At 36.3% G+C, this 23,880-nt stretch overlaps 1 protein-coding gene across 4 annotated transcripts in view; it reads right to left on the bottom strand.

Moving 5' to 3' along the window:
• Nucleotides 1-394: 394 nt before the first annotated feature.
• ARSB (arylsulfatase B) overlaps nucleotides 395-23,880 on the bottom strand; it is a 77,596-nt gene continuing 54,110 nt past the window's right edge. Inside the window, exons 7-8 of one of the 4 annotated variants that reach the window (XR_010426912.1) lie at nucleotides 4,431-4,659; nucleotides 395-3,690 (exon numbers count right to left, since the gene is read on the bottom strand). Coding sequence is in view for 3 of the 4 variants with exons in the window: in XM_064642650.1 (XP_064498720.1) it covers nucleotides 15,595-15,860; nucleotides 16,391-16,519 (395 nt within the window). In the remaining variant the exon portion in view is untranslated. Of the gene's footprint in view, nucleotides 4,660-15,027; nucleotides 15,861-16,390; nucleotides 16,520-23,880 lie in introns of those variants that run through there. The other 3 variants (XM_064642652.1, XM_064642650.1, XM_064642651.1) reach the window with 3 other exon arrangements.

Here is a 23,880-nt window from a genome sequence, read left to right as displayed (position 1 = left end):
GGCCCAATCTATCAGCTTTCTATTTCCAGACTGTGTAAAAGAAGGATGGAATTCTCATTTACACGTATATGGTTAGCCATATTGTCTTGAATCACACTTTCAACCTTGATCCTTGTTTCTCTCTCAGAAGCATTTAGTTTTTGTTTTGAGGATTTTTGATTATAAAGCCAAATTGGAGAGCATGCAGTCGAGCACTTTTGCCAACACTATACATCTTGGTTAATCCAGAACTCTGAAAATAAATTAAAGGCAAAAACAAAATACAGAAGGATTTTTTCTGTGTTTAAATTTGAGCTTCCTGAGAAGTAACTCTTTTCCCATCTGCTTGCATCTTGCCACAAACTACTCCAATACACTCAAGATTAAAAAAAACCCTAACCTTTGGAGGACATAGTGTACAACAACATCTTTATTAAGAGAATGTATTTAATTTTTCCAGAAGGCAGTTAGCATATCAATTAGTAATTAGCCCATATAAAAAAAAAAACAAAACAAAACCAAAACCACAAAACAAAACCAGCTTGAGACAGTTTTAGCTGTAGAATACAGCAACACCCATCAAATGTGAATTTAAAATTATAACATTACAGGTCAGACATACTCTTTCTCAAAACAGCCTGCAACAGCATTAACACATCCTGTGGGGCTACATCATGTTCATGTTTATGGCCTCACAAGAGCACTAATCTGACATGTGTCAGATTAAAAAGATTCAGATGTCCTAAGCAGCCCGGGGGCATACAACTGCATTTCTCTTCCAAAGAACAAAAGATATGCACAGTACATACTGACATTAATTTGGGGACAATCTTTTAATGTGGAGGATCACATACAGCGTCTATATGACTTGGGGAAACCTGGATATTGCTAAAAGAGAAGATTTGTAAATTGTGAAAATGTTTTTAAGATTGAAGAGTGTATTTTTTGATACAGCCTGCACACTGACACCAGGAGGCTTTTTTCTGTCAATCACTAACACAAGTACACACTATCAGTTACAATACAGCAACTTCCTTGTAACCAGGCAAACTACAGAGTATTATAAAGTTAACTTCCAGGACATGGCCACGTGTTCTGAATTTAAAAAGAAAAATTAATGTAAGAAGTACTAAGAGCTTTAACCATGATACTTTAAAAACTCCAGCACTTTTGAAATGAGATTTCGATGTTCATTGCAGCATACAATACTGAACTTAAGTCAGCCTAAACATTAAATGCTTTCAAGGAACATATGCTGAACAAACTGTGAAGACCAAGCAACTATTGGCTTAAAACTAGCAAACAGACTTGCTAATTTTACCCTATTTAGAAGAAAACATATAACCTCAGAACTTGTTCAGAGAGCTCGAACAAGAGTCTACTAAAAACCCCCAAATTTGTGTCAGCACACTTACAATTGTTTCGGTACCCGAAGCTTTTAATGACAAAGTATTAAATTATTTTTTGGATAATAATGTAAAACCAAACTAATGCAATAAACCCTTTTTCTTACATAACACGCTGAAGTGTCTTCAGAAAGAGCACAGTGCTGCATGAAGCTTCTTTGAAAATATTGTACCTTTTCATTAAAAAATGGCATTTCTGTAAAGTAATACTCTAACTTTGTATTTCCACTTAATAATAGCTTGTATGTATCACTAAGCCACAAAACGTTCATTGAGTGTTTTGGTTTTAAATTCCATGTAATTGAGCTTACTAGATTTTAGCAATAATGAGTTGTGTTGACCAGAAAGCTGCCTAAAACAAACTTCAAAAATAAATCTGATGACTGAGAAAACCTTGCTGAAGGAGCCTGTAATTAGTATTTATGGTATTTTCCTACAGGGAACACTGTCTTTCTTCAGTTATTCACTGGAACCTGAACTGAACCTGAATTGAACCATATCAATTGTTTGATATGGCATTTCTGTATCAACTGCAAAAGAATGTGAAAATCAGCCTCAATATAAATAGATGAGACCTAAAGAGGAGCTATTGCTGGTCTGCAGGTTGAGGATTCTGGACTACAGGCTGCTAAAATTCTTTAGGGATCTAGCCCTATGCTAAAATACATATTTCTCACTACCCTTTGCTTTCCTTTCAACTAATGACTGGCATTTTTGTAACACTTCCTTTCACCTTATTGCTTATTTACCCTTTAGGTGCGTATCTGTGTATGTTAGTGTGAGAGATTTGGTGGGATCTTGAACTCAGGATTAGACCTGCTGCATTATCAAACTCAGAATTCAAATCCTTTAATATAGGTTGATTGCACTCATGGAAAATGATAATTTTTTTCACAGCCCTTAAAGTTACTTACCCTGTAAGTACTCCAGCATCATCTTGCTACAAGGTATGTAAATTTCTCTTCTGTGCCATGGGTTTGTATTTGTGTATGCTCAGTGATAGCCCTGTCTTCTGATGAGTCAATTGCCTTGTCTCTGTGAAATAATCAAATAATCTTACTCCCTCTTACAAGCTTGTTTGACTGCAGCATAAAACTTGTTTCCACAGTATCTATCCTTGTTAAAGACAGATGTCTTGGATCACACACTTAGAAGTGCAACAACAGCTTTTTATTTCTCAAAGATTCTCTCATGTGCTAAGTTATGCCTAATCTTTAACTATGTTGTAAACAGGAATCTTTAAATTGCATTTTTATGATTTTCATCTCCAGAAGAATTAAATTAGCTTCTTAAGATGTGATGAATGATCTCCATTAAAACAAAAATGCAAATGATTAGCTGGAATTAATATTAATTAAACACTACAGTGATTTCCCAGCAATTCATGCATTCCTTATTCTATTTCCTTATATCTAACAGATATGATGGAATCAAAATAATAGCTTGTAAACAAACTATTGGCATTTAGCTGCAGATGTACTGATATTGCAAGGACACTGCAATCATGAGAATAATAAGGAAAAAAGAAATAAGAAATGAGAATTAAAATACCACAACTGATTAAAAGTGAACATAGTTAATAACGATAATTACTAAAGGTAAGAGGAAAGAGAAAGGAAGCAACTAATTACAGAGAAAAAGAAGGTATATACTGATGAAGAATATGTTGCATAGTCATTAGTGCATGCTTTTCCTGCAGTACCAAAACATCCATAAAGAGTGAAAAAAGAAAATTCCAACTTCCAAAACCAGAATAATAAAAATTGCAATTTCAACATATAAGATCTTACTTAGCTATTACCTACACCTTCGAGCTTGGCATCATAGCCAAATTCAATAATTATACAGTACATCAGCAGTAATTCACAAAATAATACTGTAGTGGCCACCACACAGTAATAAACGTGATTAACTATCCCACAGAAACCTTTAAAGGATGAGGTTTTGCTAGGTGAGTCAGTTTTAACAAAATGACCAATTTCAGCTTAAGAGTTTTTTCCTAGATATTTCTTATTTGGTAGTCAAGGGAAGGTTATATGAGAAAGTGGTAGGTACATTTCAAAAGTCATTGAATGACAAGTAAGCACAAGTCCTATTCTCACTTCAAAATTAATTCACTTGATGATCTTTCCTGCAAGTCAGACTTGGATACAAATTACCGAGACAGCACTTGGAGAAAATCTTAAAGAAGAAAATTTTAACTATAATTTAGCCCTCTTTGCTCCAATGGAGTGATGCATCATGTTTTGTCTGGGAATTCACAGTATGTTCCGGATGCAGTTAGTACAAATAGTCATTCCGAGTGCTGTGGGAATAAAGGAGAGGTGCAAGATGATTATGAAATGGCTCCATCAAGCAGTTTCTGACCAATAGCTAGACAGTTAAAATTAGGACTGAAGTCACAGTTAACATAAGAATATACATTCTGGCTTTGGAATAGCCAAAGAAGAAAACCAGCCTTGCATGGCAAAGTGCACATTTCCCAATGATATAACAGCAGCAAAATTAATAAAAACCTAAACTAAGGGTACATCAGGAGCTTTTATGTATGTCCTCTACTTGTGTGTATGCCAATCTTCTGGATTCACGTTTTTGGAACAGTCACCATTTCTAACAAGTTAAGATTCCTGTGGTTTTGACTATCTGATTTCAATCAAAACATCTGACTCAGAGCCAAATCATGGTCTTTCTGAAACTGTAGGCCAAGTGGACTTCAGGAAGCCCAGACAGAGCATACGCAGTAAAACAAATAAAACAAATAAAAAGTGTAGTTTTATCTCCTATCTTTCACCTTAATTAAATTATTATAATGGCCCTGAAGCTCCATTACTCCATTTACTCGAATCAGAGTAAATTAATCACTCCCTCTTAAAAAACCCAAAATCAACAACTAAATAGCAATCCATATTCTTTTCTTCACAGTTTGGTCATAAAAAATAAAATCCAGTAAATAAATATTTTTCAAGTCATGGCTCTATTAGATAATTTGAATGATGGATTTTTCTCATGTAAATACAAAGAAAGAAGATCAGTGGAGTAACTCACAAGAATAAAAATCAAGTTTTTTCCCCCTAATCTTAGGGAAACCATATTTATTACCAGAGAAATGGATGGTCTGTGCCAGTATTTGAACAAGTGATAATCATGGCTTGAGTCAGAAATCCAAAAATTGAATAAATATGATGAGGTTACACACTTAGGCAGGTAGTGAATCATCTGAGTCATCCTTTGCCCCAGAGATTAGTTTTCAATGGAATTACTCTGCACTTAGGACCTGTTAAAGAAAAACAAATATGTTAAAGTGTTTAGCTAAAGTAACTTCTAAATAAGCAAATAAATAAATCAAAGTCTTGGGGTAACATACTTGTACAGTAAGTGGATCTACATTCAGCATTTTTTCATGGCTTTATTTTCCTCATAATATTCAAACTAATAAAAATGAAAGATATCTTTTTTACCCCATTAGTACACCATTAAAATTCAGTTTCACTGATTATAATTCATGATGGTAGTAATTTTATTTTACCTATGTAATTAGGATTTCCTGTTGTTTTTTTCCTTTCAGTTTTTCTGATTACAGTCTTTCTTTGTTTAAATACAGCAGACATTTATGTCTCTAATGTCTGCCATAACAGCACCAAAAAACCCTTACCAGAGACAGTGAAGAATGCACAAATGAGTGACCCTTAGACTTGCAGGTCAGTAGAGAAAGTTGATATAATTCACCCTCAACAACAGCACATTCCGTTAACTCAGCTGAAGTTGCTAATATCATCACATTTACAATAGAGATACATTTATGGCTGGAAGATTCCCACAGGCCTGCCAGATTCCTCAAGGGGATTAGCACTTGTCTGATTGCAGTACACAACAAAGACATTGTTAAAATATCTGTGCATCAATCAAGAGAAGACTTTGAAGTTTAAAAAAATAAAACAACAGTGCAGGAAAAAGGAGCAACTACAACAGTTAGGTGCAGTTACATTCATCAGGTTTTGTTAAATGACACATGCTCTGATGAGAGTTTTATTCTTAATTTCTCATTAACAGATTTAGAAATAACCTTTTTTTAAGAAAATCATTAATATCAATAGTTATTTGAAAGTATTTCAGCTTTCTGTGATCTCTTCCCACAAAGAAGAAGATAGCAAAATAGAAAATTACATTAATCACCATTAACATGAGTTGCAGACTTTTAATTAACATAGTGCAGAGCCTGAGACTGCACTTCCTGAATGGTGTTTCCAGTGTTCCTTCCTCCCAGCAGCTAATTTCAGACGGTGGTGCAGAAAGTCTGAGGTGTTGGACCTATAAAGAACAGGGTGTAGTAAATGCCAATGCCTTCTCTCTGCTTTGTAGGCAATGCATAAACTTCAGATGTATAAAATTTGCTGATAAGAGTGACAATTAACAATATCCACATCATTTCCTATTAGAATAAAGTCATTGTGCTGAAATTTACTCTTGCAACCTTACAGTAAACATATAGAAATGTACAGGCTTTTATTTTTCTGATTTACAATAATAGTTTCTGTCACTGTTTGGATATGGATCCAAGCTAAATGTCATACACCAGAAGTGTCAACTCAAGGTGTAAAATATACCAAAACCGCACTATGATTTCCCCAAGAAATTTGGACTAGCTGCAGGAGTGGACTTCTCAGAACTTCTTATGCAAGTCCAGTAAATATCACAGTTTTAAGAAATGTTCCAAAAATACATCTCTCCAAAAGCATCTCTAACAGACAAGTTGTAGAAGTACTAAGGAAGGTCAGTATACACAGATAAAGTGCAGCACATATATTGAAAGCACAGAGAAAAGCAGAGATTTCCTTACTGCTCTCCTTACTACATTTGTCCCTGCTACAAACAAGCCTTACAGAAGTTTATACAGTTCTGAGTTTGCAGCTTGTATCATGCTTGCAAATAATCTGATTTTTTTTTTCAAATAGCACTGAGATCTTCCAATGAAGTCAGAGGACATGCTGACATCAACGTGAACTTGAACAAATCCTAAATGAGAACAAGGAGCCAAATCAACTGGAAACTTTCTTACTACACAGTCCACAGACTTTGCAATGACTATTGTAAAAAAACATATTCATGACAGAAAGATGATTTAACAGAAACAATAGGAGCAAGTAAAACTGTATGGCAAGATGCTTGCTTTATCACGTATGTTACAGCCATGTTCTACAACAGATGCAGCCACAGTCATCGGATAAGCAGGCTTATGTGCTGTTAGAACAGAACTGTGCTTGAACAGACACACTGTGCTTACAGAAAAATTGTCTTTTTTAAAATTGTATAGCTGCCCATAACCATAACCATATCATCGGCAAAGAAATAATGAGTCTGTCAGAAAGAAATTACAGACTGACTAGAGTTGAGTTACTTACTCTGAGCATGAAAAGATCCAACTGTTACCACTACATAAATATGCAAAAGCATGCCACTGCCACATGCTTGCTAGAGACCAGACATAAAAAAATAGGAAAAAAGGACTAATATCTTCCCAATAACTGCACCATATTTATTGGTATGAACTAGCGTAGCTCAGTTGGCTACAACAGAGCTATATCAGCCTCCTAATAAGAAGATCTTTGCTCTTCCATGACTCCTTTTATTCCTCATGAATTTAAAACAATACAGCTGAAATCAGAGAAATACAAAAGCATGAATTCTCAGTGAAACATGCATAACTATATGACGTGATGAGAGCAGGAACTGACAAGAGAAAGGCCAGGTTATGATGCTTTCAGTTTTTACATGCCAACAAATCATTAAAGGTACATGAGGATTTACAAATGCTACACGATTTGAAAATCCGTTCTGCCTTTAATTTTTGGCTTACTGCCTTTGAGAGAAGAGAAACGAAGAGTGTCAAATTACAAAGTGGAATTCCTCCTGCTGACCAGAAAACATTGGATTTCCTTGTTCAGACCCTAAGGGAAAGAACAGTAGCCACTGTTATAGCTTTTTGGAACTCGATTTCTATGGGACTGTCTCTATGGGCTTTATTATGGGTCTACCAAAAGAAAATTCTATCTTAAACGTATGTTTTCTTTCTAGGGTTTATAGCTATAATTTATTCTTTATTAAAAAAACTTTTCATTTCCAGGTTTTTGAGCAGAAGGATGAGAAAACGGAGATTATAAAATTTTCAATGCAGTAAGTTTTACTAATGGTAGTTCTTAAGGTCTGTTCTGAAACTGAAGTTCTATGAATAAATGTATGTTTGCTAACTTTCTCTGGAGCCATATCTAGCTAACATTTATTTTAAAGACAAACACACAATGAAAAAAACTAAAATAACATTAAACAAGAATAGAATGTTTGCAATATGCATAGATAAAAAAACTAAGCGTTATTAATCAAGAGAGTTTCTCCTCTTCCAACAGTGACACAGAGTAAGTGTTGTCATCACATCTTCAAAATAAGCCCATGATTCCACACCAAATATAACTTTATCAGTGAACAATAATAAAAGAGTTTTCTCTAAACTAAAACATGACTCCAGCTTATATGATAAACAGGAATATTTAATTCTGCTCTATAACTGGACCAGGCCAGTTCATAAAACAAGCTGAATGATGACTGCACTCAGGCTGAGTGATCAACATCCTAAACAAAGTTTTTCCAAGCACAGCCCTGTCTTTGTTTCTCACAATATCCTGTCCTCACCATCTTGTCATATGGGCAACTAGGACACACAGATGTTAATTAATCATTACTTAATTCAGAATCTTCTGAGTATAGCCCGTGGGCAAATATCTTCCATAAACACTGCAGTCACTTAAAGCTATGGCTTTGAGCAGAATTAGTGTGACTTGCACTCTGATACATAGAGATCTGTGCAGTAATCAACTCCTAAGACAGCAACAGACGGAAACAATGTTTTAAGGACGCTGCAGTTGTGTGTGCATTTGGGGCTGAGAGTTACAGAGCTAAGCAATGCCAGATCTCTGCTACATTTAGAATTTTAATGGTTATCAGTGTGTTATAGTCACTTATTATCTGAATAATGTTTAGGATGAAACCAAGTGTTCCTAAAACATTTTCTTCTATTCTAATGCACATCAGCAGTACATTTATGAAAAGTACAATAAAAATAGACTATAGATAAAATCAGCATTTACATTTAAAAAGAGGCCATTACTTTATTTCAACATGTCATCAAACAAAAGTCATTACATCACATTAAGTAAAAGGATGAATAGTGGCTGCTATTAAAAAGTCTGCCTTTGCTAGCAGCTTATGATGCTTATAGTACTGTAGGACCTGAAAAGAACGGTTGTTTAGCAATGTTGTGACACCGGGATTTCAGCATCCTTACTGCTTCTGAAAGAACAGATACTGAGTAATTTCATATTGGTATCTAGAACCGAAGACCCAAAATATAAAATTTAGAAGTACAACAAACTTAGACAATGTAGGAGCTTGCTTGTTCGCATTTAGGTCTTGGATTAGGTTCATATATATCGTACATATTTTATGCCACAAGTTAAATGTAAAATGTATAAATCACTGCATAGTACAAAAATCCTGAATTATATTTCTGAGTTAATAATTACACTTGCCTCTTAGCACTACACTCAGTGTTTACCATCAGAAAGATGGATTCTTGCTGTTGTATTTAATGTTATTAATAGAACAAACATTTACATAGAAAATCTTATTTTTCTAAGAAAATGCTCTCCATTTTTTATTGTTGGAATAGTAATTAAAGAAAAATTTGCTTTTAGGCATTTTTATACCATGGCCTTTTCTTCATTACAAAGTAAACATAGAAAAAGGTGAATTCTAAAAACTTCTCCACATATGCATTAAAATTTCTTTGCATTGTGGGTAGAAATAATTGCCTAAAAATCCTGTTGTTAACCAGCAATTAGAACTCAAAGGAATTTCAGACATATCTTATACCTGCTGCCTCTAAGAGATAATCTCTCAATCACTCATACTCTTAAATATTTCTTCCAAGTGGGCTATTTTCTAGGGCAAATATAAACAGAAATACAATTGTTTTACTCTGTTCCCTCCTACATTTTTCAAAATCCAGATGGGATATTTTCCTAAGTCTTCTTTGATATTATAAATGTGTCTATTTTTACTCAGTGAAAGGCTATGCCATTTCAACTGTTCCGGATTTTTTTTCTAATGCTAAACTTATGGCAAAAGAAAATTGTCAGTAAATTCTTAGCCAGGTTTCTCCACTATATTAGTTTTGGAGCTTTAGCTAGAAGCACTGTAATGGTAATGTATACGTTGCTCTTACCCAGTTCTTTAATGTACCATGACCATGCTCTCTTTATTACAGAGCAAAGTCAAAACAGAACTGAAAAGGCAGGAAAACAACTTTGTTTCTACAACATGTCACTGCTGGGGCTGGAGGTATGACCAGACCAGATCAATAGCCCCTTTGGGATTATTTCAGACAGTGCTTTATCAATCATGTATGACTTGTAAAACAGAATATTTGAAAACAAAGCGAAAGGGACAAGAATTAAAGTGAAAATTCAGTACCTCTATAGCAGCCACCTACAGGGCAGCACTGCATTCAATGGTCCTTAGGCTGGCAATTATTGTGATGTTCACAGTCTTTTAAAAAGACTCCTCTTACCTCTAGTACACAGGAAAGAGAGGATAAAATTATCATACTCCAGTAACTGACTATTCCCCCGGATAACCACACACTTATGAGCAACATCAAGAAAATAGGTTGGAATCACAGAATTGCCATGACTGCAATTTATAGATAAAAAAATTCCCAAACTATTTGCTTCTGTGAGTTAAGTACAGTTAAGCTGGAACTGAAAGTATGTTTGCTAGAAGTGAAGTCCAGCGTCTGACTCAATGCTCTCAACATTCATTTTCTCATTGTCTGCACAGACTCATTAAACTTTTTTTCCAGTGAAGCAGGATAAATGTGAAGGGTAAACTAAAGGGCTCAGACGTCCTTGCATAAGCCATTTCAGAGCTTTCTATCCAATAAAAATTGATGACTCCTACTTCATGAGTGTGCTTGGAGAACGTACACAATAAAGAAAGGCTCCAACATCCCTGGTTAATAGGGCCATCGAGTGATGCTCCTGGAAGAATTGCAGATCCAAACGAAATGATTTAGGCAGACCACAGATGTCCTGATCAAAATTTTCCATTCATTACCATGGGCTCTATGCTCAAAACTACTCAATAAGCATCGCTGAACCCCAAACACAGCTTACTTTGTTTGTAAGTGTATTCACTGTGTTCTAACTCCTCGTTTGCTTGAAGAAATAGCAAGAATGCATGGCAGAAAAGCAAGACAGAGCTCTTTTATTTTTATCACTGTCCTGAATGCCAAAATCTGGCAGCCCAGCACTGTGGCTCTGGTGCAGTACCTTGTTGTGGCTTCTGAAGATTCATCCAAATAAACACTGCATTCCTTAGATCCAAATCTAGTGATTCTGACTGTACTTTTTTCTAACTATAGTCCTGCAGACAAAATATAACTGCCTTTATTGCTATTGAGTTTAGCCAGGATTAGGGGATCAACATCCGGTAGCTGCTTTGATGATGGCAGCTGGTAGTCACTTTTTTGAAACTTGGCAGCAGATATATTGCCAACCCTTCCAATCTCTCTCCACTCCACCCCACAAAAATAACAGTCTCAAGGAGGGAACAACTAACACAAGAAGAACTAATGCATCATCCTCTTCGCCTCTTCTTAACTACAGTATGCAATTATCACACGGGCCGTCACTGATCCTGTCCACAGTTGCATGGCTGACTCACTCTAACTGCTTTATGCCAAAAAAAGTTTTTACTGTTCCTTGCAGCAGCTCTGCTCAATGTAGATGAGCTCATACATGAATCACAAGGCACCGGAAGAAGACATGTGAGAGCACTGGAATCAGAAAAAGCAGCTTGAGACTCCAGAGAACTCTTTACACCATATATTTAATCAGGATCTTCCCATATAAAAACCCAGCTTGAAAGAAAACTGAATGCACCGCCCGCAGCTGACAAAGAAAATAAGTGAGGGAGTTAAAACACTCAGTTGGAAACCTGTTCACAAAAAAATTGCTTAACTTCCTCAAACTTTGAATTGGCAGGCTTTTTCCCCTTCCCTTAGCAAAAGCACTACTTTCTCATTACAAACCTCAGCTTATTTATAGTTAAGAGAGACATGAAGCCTATGGGTCCACTTAGGGCAGGGCTGCAAAGGGGCTGCCAAGGGAAGGGCTGGCGGTAGAAAGGGTCCTCTGACCCATCCATCATGCCAGAGCTATGCTTAATGTTAGAGAGACACAGCCTCGGGGTCCAGCTGGAGGGGGGCCTGCAGTGGGCTGCCAAAGGAGCAGGTAGGCAGGAAAACAAATTCTCCCTTCGTAACTGCTATGTCTTTGAAAATGGTTTGGTGTTCCTAGGCTCAGGACAGAAACCTATGGTTAGATTCTGGATCCCCTGGTAATGCTTGCCAAGTAATCTTTCATTTAGACTTTGACTTACATGTTTTGTGATTCACTTGCCTATTTCTCATTCGAGTGTCCCTGGCTCTAAGATTACAACTGTGGCTACACATATGGACTACTTGTGCTTGTGTGCCAGACTCCATCACACAAGCATGGAAAAGCTTTGGGAATATCCCAAGTAGCCTTACTACCATTAAATCACTTTGTCAGAAAATAAGATGAGACACAAATTCACAGAGGCTGATAGGGACTGGTAGTGGAGCTTCAAATCCAAACAGACTACAAGTGTTTAAACTTCAGGTTCTTCTTCAGAGATTCAGAAGAGGATTAAACTCAGATCTTTACCCAAGACCTGTCTATCTTAGGAAGGTTGGACAAATTCTTTTCAGGCTGAATATAGAGTCTTTCACTCAAGAACAGATCCAGACCTTCTGTTTTGCTTATAAGACCATGCCCTTCTTGACTGGATGCATCTTTTTTGTAAACAAGCAATGCAAAATGAGTAGCCAGTGTGAGCATTCTTCCTAAACTTGGTTACTTTTCTGAAGCTTAAATAATTTCTAAAGCATAAAAGTTAAGACTTTTGAATTCAAAATGCTCAGATGTTTGCTAGATTAAGAATGAATCTCAACTTGGAAAGGGATGAAATGAAGTTTTATTTAGAGAGTTCAAAATACTTGCATTTTTGAATGTTAAGTAACCACAAAATATACAAAGAATTCTCTATTTTCCAGTTTGAAACAATTGAACAGTATACAACTCTTTGCAGATGCCAACCTAAACATGTCAGCCAGATGTTTTTTTTTTTTCTAACCCAATTCAATTAAAATGTTTTATGAAGGACCACCCATGGAAAATCAGAAAATAAATAATGATGTATACTGTAGCTGAGAAAATAATGAATCTTTGGATTTTAAAATATAACAGGAGGAAACAAAGGGTGAATTGAATACCTATACAAGACAGTGATGTGCCACAGTCTCTTCCTAGCAAATTAATTACATGAACTAGAATAGCAGCAAGATACTAAAATGCAGATTGTAGGACACAGAGAAAAGAGAACACATAAAAGCTCTACTTACCTCTGAAATAAAAATTACACGGTTTTTAATGTTTTCTAACTTTAGCCAAGGAGACTCAAACATATTATTTACTTGAGCTTTTACAACTTAGCTGGTGTTTCTTTCTTTTCCACGAAACTAGATATCAGCATAAAAAAGAGCAATACCTGTATTAAAATATCATTAACGAAAGTTCTTGCTTTTGTAGGTAAGCCAACATCTTTCCTCATGTAATATGAGTGCCGAATGCTGAAGGACACACAGGAATGTAGGGCAGAAATTCCCCCCAACCCCAAGTCCAGTCCCTTGTTATTGCAGCAACCACATCTTGTAATGGCTACTATAAACTAAAATGTTATATGTGGATATTGACTGAGAACAGTTAGCTTTCTAGTCTTGAATATGCCCTATGAAAAAAGAGTTAGAATATGCCCTATGAAAAAAGAGTTAGAATAATGTAAACTCATTGAATCCTCTTGCCTTACACACTGGGGAATGGTGTCAATGTCTCCACCTGCATTTGACTGCAAAAATAAACTAACCAATGTTTTCTGAATGAATGAGGACTGATGGAAGCTCTGCTGTTTGGACGATTTATCTCAAAAAGACATTTGAAGGACAACATGCATCATTAAGATACATACAAAAATAGTAAATCTAAAAGTTACAGAAGGCAAAATTTGACACCTTACTCTTTCAGAATCCCATACTCCAACTCATGTTACTAACTGTATGCTACAGACAATTAGGATATAAAACAGTTGCACTAAACAGATAAGCTATAAACTAGCATTAATCATTACATCGGTATAAAACAGACAAGCTGCAATAGTTAGAAAAGAGAACTGCAATTAAGGTTTTTCTAGAACCAAGATTGTCATGGTCCAAATTGGATTTCTCTAATTTACAGGACAACACAGTCTGTAAATAATTTTATGAGCTCATTAGGAAAAGAAACTAACAAGGGCTCAGTCCCCTTTGTACAGACTAGACTAGCAGGACAATTCACTAATCCATTCCTTAATTCATGAGGTTTCTAACTCACAAGTTGTCCAATTCTTGACTTGTAACTTCCACACCTGTAAGCAAAATATTCCCATAGCTGATGAAGAGAGTGCTTATCCTTCCTCCTCCATCACGGTGCAGGCCTCCAGTGTATCACACCAGGAAGAATGAAAGCCTCAGCAGCCTGGCTCATGCTGGGCATGCCTCAAAACCACTTCGGGCAAGCTGTTGTATTTACACCTTCCAGCCTGAAAGTTTGGTCTACACAATTCCCACAAGTTAGTGGATTGACAATCAGTCAATAGGAAGGATTAGAGCTACAGCAGACAGTAAGTTGCAGGTGGTAAAGGCACAAAATCTCCTGAGAGAAAACTGGGAGAAGTTGTGCAAAATTTTAGTGCAATTATATGAGTTGGTCCTGGAGCCAGAAAAAAGGCAATTAGATCCCTGTTTTCTGGAGACGATGATAGATTGAGCTCTGCATCGTGAAACCTGGTCAAGGACACTAAGAAGCAGTACCAGAATTCAAGGTTTGACCTTAATAGAGCTGGTGGGTTGCTCTCGCATCAATTTGATAAGTAATTGAGAAATGTTGCTTGGCCTGTTTTCTCTATGGCTCAGAGCCCACTCCAGAATGAAAACAGACTCCACTATGGTAATAAAGAAACAATATAGGAGAAGAAAGGGTGCCTACTAGGCAGGGAATAAAAGTAAGGTTTTGTTCATCATAGAATCATTGAATAATTCATGCAGAAAGCGGCCTTTGGAGGTCACCCATTTGTTCCTCACCACCTCTAACAAAGCAGAGTCAACTTCAAAATTCAAATTTGATCCAACTTCAGGGATAGATCATGTTGTTCAGAATCTTCTCCAACCAAAGACTGAACATCTCCAGGAATAGGGCTGCCATAGTCTCACAGTTCCCTTATTTGTCTAAACTCATGGTATGATTTTTTTTTTTTAATTTTCTTCTTTGCATTGGAACTCCAGATGTTCCCTGTGTGTTTTTCATCTTTGTGCACCTCTGAGGAGAGTCTGGCTTCCTCTTTTCTATGCCCTCACATTAGGTAGCTGAAGATAGCAACCTCCCTTTTCTTCTTCAGTGTAGTGTAAATGAACCCATTTCTTTAGCCTCCCCTTGCTTGCTGTCTTCCCTGTGATCATATTCATGGTTCTCCACTGAACTCACTCCAGTTGAGCAATATTCCTCTTGTACAGGGAAGCTCAAAATGTGATGTTATGCCAACTCTTGTATTATATTTTTCTAGTCTTTACAATGTAACAGCTTCCAGGAGAAGCTGTTACACATGAAACCAAAAATTAGATGGATGCATTCTGGATGTCCCTGCTGCCATGATTACTTTCAGCTTTTAAAGAAAAGTAATCTCTTTCAAGGAAGGAGGCAATGTTTTATCTTCTGCATTAAAAGCATATTCCAGACAAAGAATATAAAAAAAAAAATAGATTTATACTTTTACTAACATTTCACATACAATTTTTGGGAACAAGAGTGTGAGAAAAGACTGAAAAAATTCCAAACCCATGAAGAGTAAGAAATACTAAATTACTCAAGGGATAAGTTCACAATTAGCAATAGGTCATTAAAGAAAGTAAGATATGCTTAACTAGGACTCTGAGTCCATATACAGACTCCACTAGGGTTTGTTTTTTGCAGGATGCAAAGCTGCACTATGCCCAAGGACCCCAAGCTGCAGTTGCTGCTGGATCACAGCGGGGATCCTCATCAGGGTAGAACACAGGCACTGAACGTTTATGATAATACTGAAGCCGTGAGAGCAGTTTTTCCACCACATCAGGATGTTTTTCAGACAAATCATTTCTCTCTTCAGGATCATGAACAATATCAAACAACCAAAGTCTCTTCATTGATGGATCAGATGACTGAATCTCAGACTCACTGAACAAAGATGGTGGAGGGAACCAATGACCACAGCCTGAAGAAACAGAAACAGACCAAGGGTCATTTCTCAGACATGGAGCAGCAGTGTGGAGACACAGAGCTATGCTGTAATGACTTGTCTCTTGACAAGTCCCTGGGCAGGGACTGTTGCTGCACTCCTTAACTCTAGCCCTGCACCAGTCTCTCAAGTCCAAGGCTACCTATAAAGGAGTCCTATTTATGCAGAAAAAAAGCTGCAGCATTGGGATTCAAAATTCTGTGTTACTTTATTTCACATCAATTAATTTCTTCTTGGATTCTATCATTGTTACTGGTCCCTTCCAACTTGAGATATTCTATGACAGTTTTTCCACTAGAGTTACAGTAATCTGTAAACAAAACATTTGAAAATGAAAAAGTATACTGTTTGGATTTCAGAAGCGCTCATTCTAGATTTTTGCATGTGGTCAAAAACCTAAGAAGTTAGCAGAATTACTAATAAATTAAAACATATGAAACAGAATGAAGCTGTTTGTGGCAGATGAGAGACAGGCCACACTGTACAAAAAAGAGTTATTTCATTACCTGGATATCCAGTTAGTAACTTCCATTTTCCATGTCGTATTGCTGCATGCATGGATATATTGAAAAGTGTATCATCCCATGGAGAAGAATTGCTCTGTGGTAAAGATGTTCTGTTGTCAAAGCCAAGACCTTAATGAAACAGTAAACTAAGTTACGTACATTGCATATGCATGAGGTAATTTTTAGAATTCTACTGGAAAACAATGCAGTACCATCCATTTATTTTTATGTATTGGATAAACAATTTGTTGTCTATAAGTGCAAAGATCTGTACTATGATTCAATGGATGTATTTAAATCAGAATTTGAACTACATTTTACCAGTGGAAAATGTCACAGCTAAGTCTGGATAACTGGACTCATTCTGTACACAGGTATTGTATGTGATCTCATATACCTGTATTAAGAATTGCTAAATTTGGACATATAATTGCCTGTATCTTTTGACAGTTAGGAATATAGGATTGAAAGATCTCCACAGTCAATGCTACTACTGCTAACTCTCTTAGATCACTACAGGGACGAAGTCCCAGGTCCTGATGTATTCACATGCTGAGAGCTGTCTCTCTGGACTGAGCTGACTATTTTCACAAAGATCCACATCTGGCCAGCAAGCCACTTCTATGGCCTGACACAGCGTGAACATGTCTTTATACTATCTTTAGTAGAGTTCTATATGATGTGGCCTGATATTCAGATACTATAGAAAACTGAAGTGTCAACTATGCACAAAATCCCTCTCAAAAAGAAACCTGAAGCTCTTTATGGGAGGGAGCTCAGAAAAAAAAATAACGTGCACTGAGCAGAGATGATCAGGAGACCAGTTTGTTACTGAAACCAGAAGGGAGCCAGACAGACACTCCAGAAGCATCCAAAACAACTTGCATATCAGCTTTCATAAATAAAACAGGAGTTCAAGACATAAAATTTAAGAGTTTTATATTAATTGTATCAACTGATAACACTTTATCAATGACTACCAGAAGGCAACTATAATCACACTAGAAGAGACAACAGAAGACGGAGAGAAACCAATGTTGATTTTGTAGCATCTTTCAAGAGATAGTTTTCAATCAGTTTAAGGAACCTGAAAGACACAGCTGACAGATTTTTGCCCCTGAAATTAAAAAGAGAATGCATGAGATGGCTACGTGAGAGCCAATAGGAAGCAGAACAAGAGATTTCTAAAAAGAGTAAATTCCACACAACACAATGGGGCAAATATTCATCCAATGGAAATAACAACAGAAGGTTTGGAACAGAAATGCTAGGACACAATTTCTCTATTTTTTTTATGGACAGCTTCACACTTGGAATTGTTTTTTCTGCAATAAGCACATTTGCGCACACCCAACTTTCCTGTCTACATCAGACTTGTGTAATATTCCCAGATTAATAAGGCTATAAAAGGGGCTACTTGTTTCGAGCATGCATACACAGATTAGGGAGGACTCAGCTCATGTTAGATCAAGAAGCACTGAAGTTGACCTTAAAAAAGCCATCAAACTCCTATAAAAACAAAAGAAACTTCATAAATTACCATCATAAAATCTCTTCTGGAAGACAAATCCTCACACATGGGATGCCCATAGCAAATACAAAACAGTTTAAAGATTATTACTGCTTACTTCTCAACGTCATTGTGTTATGTATTATTCTGTCATAAGTTTTGCTACTGAGAATACTCAGCTTTGCCATCTACTATCTTAAGCACAATGAAAGACATCTGGCAGGTCAAAAAAACAGAACCTTGCTTTTTAAACACTATGTCTCAAAACTACAATATGAAGACTTGGTCTAAAGACAAAATTAGGTGAGCCTACATTTTAATTTTAAGGTTTAACATAGCAATATATTTCTGATTGCTGAGCTGTGAATCCATAGCATTACACAAAATAAATTATTTCAAATACTTCAAATAAACAGTATGAAAGATTGTATTTTTAGATATACTTTGCAAAATATCCTTAGAATGCCATGCATGAGACTTAAAATAAGATTCAAGAAGATAAAATAATTTTTAAAAACCCTGATTTGGTCCAGTTAACAAAACCAAACTCCTAAGCAAAGAAATGCTTTTATCAGAGCTTGAAGTTTTTTAATGAAATATTATCTTTCAGCAAAATTTCTTGAAGAGAAATGGATAAACTACCTCATTTTGAGATGTTAAAAACAGAACTCTGTTAATCATGTTAATTCACCCACTGCAAGCACTTGTCCTGTGTCAAAGAAATGTATGTTACTGTCTACTATTCAGACAAGTGCATTGCTTCCCAGACAGTATCAGTCAACTTTCATCACATATACCAGCCACGGAAAACAGACTGATGCTTTTTTGAATGCTCTCTACAAGGATACTTACAGCAGTGTCAGTTTGTTACATTACATAAACACCAGATACAGAACTAAGATAAATAAAAATATTGCCTGATATGAGTTCTTTTCTTCCTATCATATGACTTGTACCTTAAACTTGGATATTCCTCCCCCTCCATCTACCTACTTCCTTCTTCTCTTCAGCCCATCTGCTAAGTTTCTGCCTCTGTCTTCATTCTTCAGCTTTTCTAGCACAGATGAAACGCAAAATGCCTGGGCAGTCTTCTTCCTTGCCATTTGAATTTTACAGAGATCCCTCTTCCGGTTTGGCAGACTGAAGAAGTCACATTCTTTTTTGTTTCCTTTTTAAGATAAAACACTCACTCCCATAGCATCTAAGCAGCTTTTTTTCTGCATTTATTCCAGATTCCTGGGGAGCTTTTTTCTTCTTTTTTTCTGTTATGGTTGACTGGGCACTAACAACAGCTCTGTGGACTAATTAAGCAGCCAAAGGACAGATGCCTTTCATCGAGTTCTGTAATCAAGTCTGCTTTCTTATGCCTGTGTACCCTCCTGATAGACTTAAATATAAAAATGTGATGCTTTTGCTTGTTCAAAGAGGCTAGACAATTTATTTTTTTTGTCATTTGATCACCAGTATATCAGTGGCTAATGAAATACTAAAGCTTTGTTTTTACCTTGAAAGAAAAATCCCATGTACTTTGCCATGAATTTTATTATTGTCAAACAGAATCCACTGTTTTCTGAAGCCCAATTTCAGAGCCTCACCAGCTGCTATATTTCTTTTTTAAGTAGGCTCTGGGGAAATGATAGACCTTTTATTGGTTAAGAAAGCAGTGACCTTTCATTCAAATATTTATTTTCAAATATTTAATGGTAAAATGAACTTAAGTAAAGATTTTAGGGTTTTGGTTGGAGTTCTAGGTCACTAAATAGTATTCAAATAGCTTTTATATCTCTATAAAAAAAACTAAGTCTTTCAGAAAATGTTGTCCTTGGTAAGTGATTTTGGAGTTTATGGCACAGTTCAAGAAATCCTTAGTCTTGACAGCCTGAAAAATGGTTTCAAGATCACATTTTTAAAGGAATTGAGGCGGCCAACTCTCACTACCCACAAAAGTAGTTTATTATCTAAATACTTTAGAAGCTTGGCCCTTTGCCCCTTATGGAAACTTCAGCTTAGTTCTTTTAGTTTTATTATCATATATTGTTTCTATACACATATGTATTTCAAATGATGATGAAAAATCCTAAAAAATTTTCAATAGCTAATTGCATCTTCAAGACACCTGATTTTCAGAAGGCCAATGTCATCAATTCTGAAAAATCTATGCAAGAAGCTCAGAAAGCATCAATCAAAATGTTAGCATACTCTTCAGACAAGATGTTGGAAAATTTACCACTGTAAGTATATAAATGACATTATGAATGATGACTATAGAATATGCTGGCCTTTTTTAGAAAAGTGAGCATTCTTTCAGTGCATTAAATCTTGCTAATGCACAAACCTAAGTATAATAAACGGCAAAGTAATGAACATGGGGGGGAAAAGGCAATCCTAACTGCACATAAACAAAAGAATGTGCTCTGAACAAGTTATTGCTGTTTAGGGAAGTGCTTCTGAAGTTGCAATGAATAGGTAATGTCCAGCAGCTGTCAAGAAAAGCAATTCAAATATTAGAATTGGCAAAGAATGGAACACTGTGCCACAACCTAAGTCCTTGTTGTGCCTCACATGGCATTTTGGTTCCCATGTTACAAACTGGACACAGAAAAACCATACAAGATTCAAAGACGTGACAAAGAAGATTAAAGCTATGGAACAACAACTGTGTGCAGAATGAATAAATAAATAGGACCCTTTATCCTCAAAAATGGACAACTGATGAGAGACAGGACAGAGACCTATGAAATGGTGTGACCATGGGAAACTGAGTAAGAAACAACTGGTCTTTCCTAATAGGGGCATCAAATAAATTATGAAGTCACACATTGAAAATAAATGACAGTATATACTTCCTTGTTACAAACCAAACTTAAGTGCAGAATTGCTTTCCATGTAATACTGTGGATGCCAGAAGTTTATGCAGAATTCACAAAGTAGAAGAAAAATCCATCCAGGATTCTTATATTCAAAATCACAACCTGAAGACCAGGGTTAGGGTCCCAGTCTGTGGGGGCCACACGGGAGAAGTGTATTTACATGCTTGCCTCATACACTCTCTCCTACACAACCACTACTCTCAGAACAACAACCTAGACAGATTTTTGTTGTGGGCTTACACAAGATGAGTTACCAAATTACTCTCAGTTCAGGAGAGGCCAAATATTTTGTTTACAAAAGAAAGTGCTATATTGAAGCAGATTTACGTAATCCTTTTATTATATTTATCTCTGTATGCACTGAACTGAGAGGGTTAAAACTTCCACAAAAGGTAAGTATAGAATCATAGAGCTGTAGAATACCTCTAGTTGGAAGGGACCCATGTGGATCATGGAGTCCAACTCCCTGCTTCTCACAACTAATCCATACGACCAAGAGCTTTGTCCAGATGCTCCTTGAGCAGGGCTTGGTGCTGTGACACTTCCCTGGGGAGCCTGTTCCAGTTAAAAACCTTCTGCTAATGCTCAACGTAAACTTCCCCTGAACCAGTGTCATTCTATCTCCTCATGTCCTACTCCCAGTCACCAGGGAGAGGAGATCAGCACCTCCTCCTCTATTTCCCTCCCTTTAGGAAGTTGTAGGCTGCCAGGAGGTCACCCCTCAGCCTTGTCTTCTTCAAGCTGAGGAAATCAAGTGACCTCAGCCACTCATCCCAACTCTTGCCCTTGGGGTCTTCCACCACCTTGGTCACCCTCCTCTCTATGTATATATGACTCAGATTCAGGTTTAACTGTAATTTCACAAATACATGAACACCATGAGTCATTTTTAGCATACCCTCTAGTTTACTTTGAGTGCTATTCTTTAAAGGAGGGATAGCATAAGGAAATGACAGTACTAATGGCAATGGCTTCCAATGCACAGATCAACCTGTGCAGACAAGTCAGTTATTTGCTAGAGCTGATTTTTCGCTTATATCAGAATGTAAATCAAGAGTAAAGTAATTGAAATAATGGATTCACACCAGATTTACACTCCTGTGATTGAAATCAGAAGCTGATTCCTACATTATTTCCTGCCCTGGTCATACAATTTGAAATTGTAAAACAACCCTACAATTTACAGAAATGTTACAAGATGACTGGTGTTACCAAGCTGAAGTGTGTCCCAAGAAGTAATTAATAACTGATGATTCAACATGAAACAGAGAAGATAAACCAAAAAGGTGTACTTTGCCCAGCAATCTGTTCTTTCACTTCACTTTCTAAGTACAGGAAAGATCATGAAAAATGCTGCAATGTGCTTAGCCCTGTTTTATTCCTTCTAGCCTTTCAAAAAAGCTCTCCTGATGTCATTCAATATCCCATGTGTACTCCTGATTTAAAAAATCATTTATGTTAGGTGGATAACTTTTCCAGAGGAAAAAACTGTCTTCCTATGTATTTTTGCATACACTTACAACAACCTTCTGCTTAACTCATTAGTTCATGTATCCAACTGGGAAATGATTTCTGGAGGTGGAAAATAGGAAGCAATATTTTTTCACATTTCTTCCCTGCTGATCAATATACAATTGAGAATCAATCATCTGTTCCTTGGCTTATACATACCTAGTTACCTACCAGAAACTTACCTAAAATTAAAAAATACTAATTTATCCAACCACCATGAAAAATACAGAAGTGTCTGAAAATCCATTTCTTTTCTGTGGAACTCAAAACCTTTTAAATTCTTCTATTACTGCTGCTGCTGCAAAAAAATAACTTTGTGACCCCTTGATGCCTGCAATGCTACCTGGTAATAAAAGAAAGAAGGGTTGATACAGTTTTACTACATTTTACAGCTCTAGAAGTCTCATCAGAAGCTCTTACTCATCTTCCTGTATAGGGATTATAAATCCAACTTGTTTATCTCTCTAAGTCTTAGGACATTCCCAACAGTTTCACTGATAGTCTCTGAAATATTTAATACTCAATTAAGAGTAAATACTAGAAAAAAAAGTTTTCATAATGCAAGCAAAATCAAGAATATTGGAGACAACAGCAAAAAGCCACTGCAACACAGTACTTGATAGGAAGGCTGGAAAATTCAGATCTCTCAGCTTCTTTGTAAATACTTCCTATGATTTGTTTCAATCTTTTGCTTTCTACTTTGCAAAGGCAATAGTTCAAGTACCACATAACCATAATTTCTAAGGTTTAAGGATAGTCCTCACTCACACTGTGTAAATTTGCAAGTTAAAGGAAATAAAAGGTACAATCTGAACCTAGTTTTCTTAAATAAAGGCTTGTTCTTTAAATTAGTCTAAAACATAAATTTGTGAAAACGCTTTATTAAATGTAATTACTTTCATAAGAGTACATTCATTTAAAATTTCCTATCGAATTTTAACCATAATAAGGAAGAAGATAAAACTATTTAAAAGAGGAATATACAGGGGAATACATATTCTATATTAATACGGTATCTTGCAGATCTAATAAACATAGATCAATTACTCTTCTCATTCCTCTAGCTTTCCTTCTTTCATTCAATGAGACCAACTCAAGCAAATAGTACAAACTTGCAGTATGGTGAAATTGATAGATGGTACATCTAAAAATAAAAAATATTCTGCCTTCAGTGTATGATTAAGATGATGAAAATGATCCATACTGAGAACAAGTTTTTTTGGCTGGTAAGAGATCAAAGAACACCCAGTTCTCTCTAACGTGTCTTTTAGCAAGGTCCTGACCACAAAACTTGAAGAGTCCAAACCAATACTGCTTGAAGCATGCTATATTTCCGTACACTGTGGTCTACAATACTAGCGTGCAGAGAGGCAATGTTGGGTACTGGAGAGCAATTTCGGAGAAAGACAAAAAAATGTTAATTTATTATTTATTTGGGAGACAAAGTCCTGCCCAAAGAGTAATCTGAACAGTTAAGTGAGTGACCATGCCTCTACAATTTTCCAATATCCTACACAGTAACAAAACCATCTCTTTTGTAAGCAGCTATCAGTGCCCTTTAAGGAAAAGAGAAGCAAATGAAGCTTCTAGCTTTGTTT

This window comes from Pseudopipra pipra, chromosome Z (genome assembly GCF_036250125.1).
Source record: "Pseudopipra pipra isolate bDixPip1 chromosome Z, bDixPip1.hap1, whole genome shotgun sequence".
NCBI lineage: Eukaryota > Metazoa > Chordata > Aves > Passeriformes > Pipridae > Pseudopipra > Pseudopipra pipra.
Note: the sequence above shows the minus strand (reverse complement) of the source record. Positions and strands in the feature narration are given on the sequence as shown.